The 6,806-nt window shown below is 33.4% G+C and overlaps 1 protein-coding gene across 3 annotated transcripts in view; it reads right to left on the minus strand.

The window, feature by feature from the left end:
- Sh (Potassium voltage-gated channel protein Shaker) overlaps window positions 1-5,492 on the minus strand; it is a 194,933-nt gene extending 189,441 nt beyond the window's left edge. For 2 of the 3 annotated variants that reach the window (XM_085206428.1, XM_085206430.1), the window contains exon 1: window positions 4,661-5,491. In XM_085206428.1, the coding sequence (XP_085062554.1) occupies window positions 4,661-4,854 (194 nt within the window). In that variant the 5' untranslated portion in view covers window positions 4,855-5,491. Of the gene's footprint in view, window positions 1-4,660 lie in introns of all 3 variants that reach the window. The other variant, XM_085206431.1, reaches the window with a different exon arrangement.
- Window positions 5,493-6,806: the final 1,314 nt, after the last annotated feature.

Raw genomic sequence — 6,806 nt, forward strand, 5'->3', positions numbered from 1 at the left:
GTTAGACGCCATATATTATGTGGTTTCCTTTCGATTTATTTATCTTATTTTCATTTAATGTTTAAATTTGCTATCGACATTGAATAAATAAACCTATAATATAATATAATATCTTTTGTTTAAGATTTTTAAATATTACACAAGATTTTGTGAGCTAGTTTGCTATAGACACATATAAAAATACAATACATTGTTTATGCCGTCACCAAATAACTTACTTAGAAGCAAAGTGGAATGGAATTCGAAGACGTAACAATCATATGGAATGGAGTCAGTTCAAAAAAGTTTATTAAAATACTGCTGATATTGTACTTTAATTTGTATAACACATTTTTTTGTGTAAGCACTGATATGGAATAAAATGCGAAATGTATTACGAACATATGTAATTGGAAAGCCGAACTATAAACCTTAATATAAGTAATTTCATTTGGATAACTTAATTAATTTATTAAAGTTTGTAAAGCTGTATATAACACTATGAGAATAATTAATTTTACACGAAATTTTTGCACTTGTATATAGCCGCTTGAAAGCAAGTTCTAACTTAACTTAACTTAACTTAAACTTAACTTAACTTCACGCTTTATCCCTAGCGGGGTAGTCAGAGAGAACGTATTACATGCATATTATGCTGTGTCTGGCTTCACAATAATTATAATTTAAAGATTTCTACTATAACTTAAAAATACAATACAGATTAAATAGAAAAATAATAGAAAAAAAATGTTTAAAACAAAAAGATTAAAAGAAATACTCGACCATACAATAATAGATTTGGTAAATTATTGTTGAATGCTTAATGTATTCTTAGATCACAAGTATATAAATTTGAGTCCGAATATAATACTTTATTAGAAGTAAACTATGTATCTGCGAAACCCTTTAAAAAATCTTAGAATTTGGGTTAACTTTAGGTGATGCTTAGAATACCTACAAATATTATTGAGTTTGTATGTATGTATGGCATATTATCATCACATACACCAAATTTTAGAAAATTTCAACTTTGGAAGCGAAGTTTTCAGCGAAGGAAGGCAATGATCATTTTAATGAAATTTACCCTTTGATAAAACTCACTCGACGAAATTGTATTATTTTGTATTGAATTGTAAAGACTCATACAAATCATAACATGACCTTGTGTCTCACACATTTATTTATGAAAGAACCTTCACCTTGAAAATAATTTCTAGCACTAATCGTACTTTTAGTTGAATTTCCATATTTTAATTGCAAAAGAAATCTTGAAGTATCGAGCAATTAGTTTTGGTTAACCTGCAAAGGGAGGTTAGTATTCTGGAAGTGGCACAGCACATACAGCACACACAGCATACTGGCGTTGTGTAACAGTTCTGTCACAAGTAGTGTATGGTAAAGCCTAGGGCTAGCCTAAGCACTTGAAGTGCTTCATAGGCTATTATATTTTGTATCGGTGCAGTAATCGTGTTTGCATAAATAGACAATATCGTGATATATATTTATATGAATTGTATAGATTTTAACATTGACATGCTTTGTAACGATAACTTACAGTCTAAGTTGACATTGGGAGCTCAGTACTTTAGAATAATATATCAACAGAATTTTGTATAAGAATGTGAATTAAAAATATAATTGTCAAAAAGCTTAGCTCAGATTTATTATTTTAATACAGACTTTTTGATATTAACCTTATATACCTACGTATATTAATGCTATAAGTATATAAATAATAAATAGTATATCTTGTGATTACTGTTACCGCAAAATAATAGCATTGGACTCGCCCCTTTCTCTTTATTATTTTATCCTCGAGCTTGCTTAGAGTTACTTTAACCGTTGTAATAAAAAATGTATACAACATATATTATGTACGAGAATGTTTTATTGTATGTCTTAAACGTATGATATTGGACAGAACAAACATAAGTTTTACAATATTTTCCTATAATATGCTCATTTTCTCTAAATTCAAATAATTTCATGTAATAAAGGTGTTTATAAAAAGCATTGTAAGTAATCTATTCAATCTATACTAATATAATAAAGCGGAAGAGTTTGTTTGTTTAATTGTTTGAACGCTAAGATCTCTGGATCTACTGGTCCGATTTACTTTGTTTTTGTTTTTTATGAAAGCTGTATTCTTCAGAAGTGCTATAGGCTATATAACATTACATTACACATATATACTAATATATTTTAAAATACTTTCTAATTTGGCATGCAATTTATTCTGCCATGTTAATAACAACCGTCGCTGCGACCGTTACCGCGACATTTTAATATTCATCCTTATGAAAATAAATGTAATAATCTCTTTTAGCATTTTATCTAGATTGAAATTATAGTTTACTGTATAATATTCTAATAAATAAATAAGGAGATGTCACTGATTCGAAATGACCTAGCCTTCGGGCAGCATGGTATGACCGACGCGAAAATATTCTTATAGTTCAAGCAGGCGTAGCCGCGTCCAGGTCCACTATTCAAATATAACTACATCAATACTCTGAGTGACAGAACACATAGCTACATGAATAGAAATATACCTGGTTCTAGATATAAAAATCCTTGGAGCTTTAGGTAGCAAGTAACATACTTTGTTAGTATAACCTGAGATCGGCGCGGGAAAGAAACAATGAGATTATATATATGTGTAAAGTGTAAACTAAGGTGATTAGAAGCCCGATATATATTTTCTGAGGTCAATTCGACCTTAGCTGCATCATAGCAAAAGACATTCTCAAATTCAAGTTAATCTTTCCAGTGTCACTACTTTATCCAAGTAATTTAGTAATAAAAGAAAGTCAATTTAGTTCTAGATAAAACAGCAGTTATTTATTAAAGTAGATACAATTGAACAAAGTTTTTTTGTAGATTCAGGTATTTTCAGAGGGAACCTAGTGCTATGATACTCCATACCCCAGGTACTACATAATTTTCGTGACAATGCATTTTGAATGGCCTATAGAATAGTTGGTACATTTATTAATGACTTAACCTCTAACACAGCAATAATAATATTTTTTTTACCTCAAACAAAAATTTGTTAAAGACATTGTCATTGCGGGAACGCTTAGTTCCCGCAATGACACTGTGACGAATGGTTCAACTCAAGTGGTAACTGAACGCTTTCAGTTACCACTTGAGTTCTCCTAATCATCCTTGAACCTCCTCTTTAAATATTTAAAGTTATAAAATCAGGATATACTTTAGTTATGTACTGCTGACGGCTGATATATTAAATATTAATATTAAATAGTAATATTTTATTTAGTCGCAACGTAGATCAAAATTAATTCAAAATTGTGTAAATCTATTATATATAATTTGATACATTTAATAATCAGGCCAGTTTTATAAAAATATATTAAATTATAATTTTATATGATTTATATACGTCCGTACATCCGTCCGTCCGAAGTATGATAACTTCGCAAATCGCAACATAACCGTTCTACATGTATACATAGAGATATCTATAGTCAAATCTATACGATAAATACGAGTAAGCGAATTCTTTCACCCATTTGGTCAAACAGATGATACAGATGTTACCCCCGCTCGAGTTCGATGCACTTGACCCATTTTAAATTCCTTGCCAGCGAGGCCGTGGACACGAACGGATCGAGCCGGACATTGCAGGTGGCAAACAAATGCTTTGTTATTATCAGAAAAGTGAATTTAATTTTAATAATAAACTAAATAAAAAATATGATTACGATTTAAAATGATTTCTATTACGATATTATATTTTTGATATTACGTGTATAATATTTTTACAACGGAAACGTAACTAGGTACTTAATCGGTAATACTGGGAAATCACTGAAAGATTCCTTGAAAACGCTGGCGTATAACTTTTGAAACCCTAAGTGGAGCAAACTCCAAATCAATACAAACTTGGTAAAACTGAACGTAACCAAAATGTAGAAAGCACAATTCTCGATGAATAATGTAGTGTGTTTAGCGAATATAATTGTATGAAACTTGTTGAAAACTTGACTCCGAGGTCCCACACCTCACGCTTCAGTACCCGAATCGATAGGCGGACCGTCGACGCGGCAGTCCTTCTGTTTCGCAAGTCCAAGGTGAAGCTTTACTGCCTCATTTTTAGGTCGAGCAACGTTCAATGTCAAAACAGCCGCAGGACTAAATTAGGCCTCCTATTTACACGCACCTCAACGCCGCATATTTTATTTAGATCACGCAATTCAGTATTTGTTATTAACTCGATCATTTATTTTATATGGAAGTAGTAAAGTTTATGTTATGTAGGAATCCTTGAGAAATTATCAAAATATCACATGTAGTATATGTATATTTAAAATGTACAATTCTTTTGGATAAAAAAATTGGCATGACGTGTGCATGCATGCCTTAAATAAATTCGAACGTTCAACAAAATTCACTAGTTAAACATGACTATAATAACAAACTCGTTTTTGACAGATTGCTGTGTAAACTACACGTTAATCTCACGTGTTCGAATTGGTGTTCCGTGCCAAGCGTAGATCGTATCGTATGGTGGAGAAAGTTTCGCATCTTTGAAATATGTTATAAACAAAAAAAAAGTGTTTTTAATGTTTTCTTCTTATGTACTTTGGATAGAATAATTATTTAAAAGATAAAAATGGTGTTTCTTAATATCGTTTGAAAATGTAAACATGAAACGAACCTCTTGCGCGGCTTGCGCCTTGGGCGGCGGCGTTCGCCCTCCAATTCATTTTCAAGGCCACGCCGCCGCGGGCCGCTCGCTGCCCGTCGTCGCTCCAGCTTGCGTTCTGGCTGCTGACGGCTCTCCTCGACTACGGCCACATGGGGCACGCAGTCATCCTCCTCAATTTGTTTTGGGGTGTGCGGTGCGCCCATCCGAAGATGGCGTTGACGCCACCACAGCACCCACGAGCTGATGTTGTCACGAATTTTGGAGAAGACCGACGCTTCGTCGACCTCTAAGCTCGCGGACAGCAGGGTGTAGGCTCTCCCTGCTAGCTGAACAGATTACTTTCAAGCCCCGAGGCTTCTTACGACTAACTTAACACGCTAGTAGTGGAAGGCTTAGGCGGCAGTGAAAGCGTGTTTTAGCAATGGTTCTGAGGTTCAAAACAGCAATTGCATTCTTCGAGGTTTTGTCTCTCGAAGATCGACGGCGTACTCGGGTCTCCCCATCAGTCTTATTCTCTTTACATCACAAGTCCACTTAAGCGAAAGCACTACTTATATCTATAACTTAAAATTATTTGGCAGGATGAATGGCAGTAAAGTTGATGATCGCTTGTCTACATCTTATTAGGTGTCGCCTGCCGGATGGGCGAATACCACGTCGGGGCCGCGGCGGTTCGAGGTGTTCGCGGTGGGATACATGACGTGCGCGGATGGTCAGCGGTGAGCAAGCGTGCCGCGCTGTGGCCGTCGCACTCAACAGATGTCGTAGTAAATAGCGTTACGCAACATGGGCGTACCGGGCGCGGGCGTGGAGGCGCGTCGGCTGCGGACGCGCGAATGTCGCGGAGGCTTCGCTCGCATCGCATGGAGCCGCCGCCCCCGCCCCGGCCCGCGCTCGCGCCCCCGCCCTCGCCCTCCCTGCCGTACCTGTGACTGCGCCGCCTGCCGTCGCCGCTATTGTCCTTATTGTTATTGCTTCATTTTTATCGTAATTTATTAGATATAGTATAAATATATAATATGTTAGGTTGTGTTGATCTGGAGATTAAATAAAAATATTTTTTCAAATATTTCTTTCTATCAATTATTATTATTTTTTTTCTTTAAAGATATTTTTAAATATTATGAATGAATTTATTTACACTCAAGCCTCGCAGCAAAATATCGCTTACTTAGTTAACGTAAGCTTTAGATAATGAAAACATAAGATATAATTTGTAGTTCGTAACCTTTCTTGGTGTCCTTGAACTATTTACCTATTTATTTGAGGGCAAAAGCTTTTTAGCTAAAGTACCGCGAAGCTCCTATGAATAACCTTTGGAATTCATATTATAAAACTCAATAAAAAAGGTATATTTTACGAGCCACCAGACATTTTATAAATAAATAATTAAATTATCATATAAAATATCATAACATAATCGGCCAAGTATAACTATTTGTTATAGTTGCCTTAGGTCATTCCGTAGCCTTTGCTTTTTTGGTTTTGTAGTTATACGATAACAAAGAAATAGAACTATTAACGCTTACTTGTAATAAATGAATAATAATAAATAAAATTCGCTTACAAATTTATGTTTTCAAAATTACAATTTTTTTTTTAAATTACTTAAAACTGAAAATTAAAAAAACATTTAATAAGTAAATCATATTTTTTACCTCACTTGTAATTACCACAGTTCAAACAATTGTGATAATGGTACCATTATCAAAAGATATTTAAAGAAAAAAAATAAAGTGCACTCTTTTTTATAAACAACTGTAGGCATAAAATATTCTACAAACGTTTTTATTTAGAGACTTAAAATATATAATACATTTTCAATAATGACATCAATAAGTACCCTCAAATTGAGTTTAGTGTTTATTTACATTTGACAAAAAGTAACTTTTCTTTATAAAATACACTAGCATTTGTTTGCGACTTTGTCCCCGTAGCATGTAAATAATTTTTGTGAGGTAACTTTGACCGCGAGTACAAATATAATTATTAAATTAGACAGATTTACAAAAAATATATATTAATTTTATCTCTTTATACGATATATTTTCATACAGTAATATATTTATTATTCAATAGGAAGCCAACGTAGTATACTATCATAATTATTATGCCAAAAATAAACCTTAAGAGACAATAAATAAATTAATAAAAA

The sequence above is a fragment of the Heliconius melpomene genome, chromosome 21, assembly GCF_056956725.1.
Source record: "Heliconius melpomene rosina isolate 202511_hmr_F chromosome 21, ASM5695672v1, whole genome shotgun sequence".
NCBI classification, from domain to species: domain Eukaryota; kingdom Metazoa; phylum Arthropoda; class Insecta; order Lepidoptera; family Nymphalidae; genus Heliconius; species Heliconius melpomene.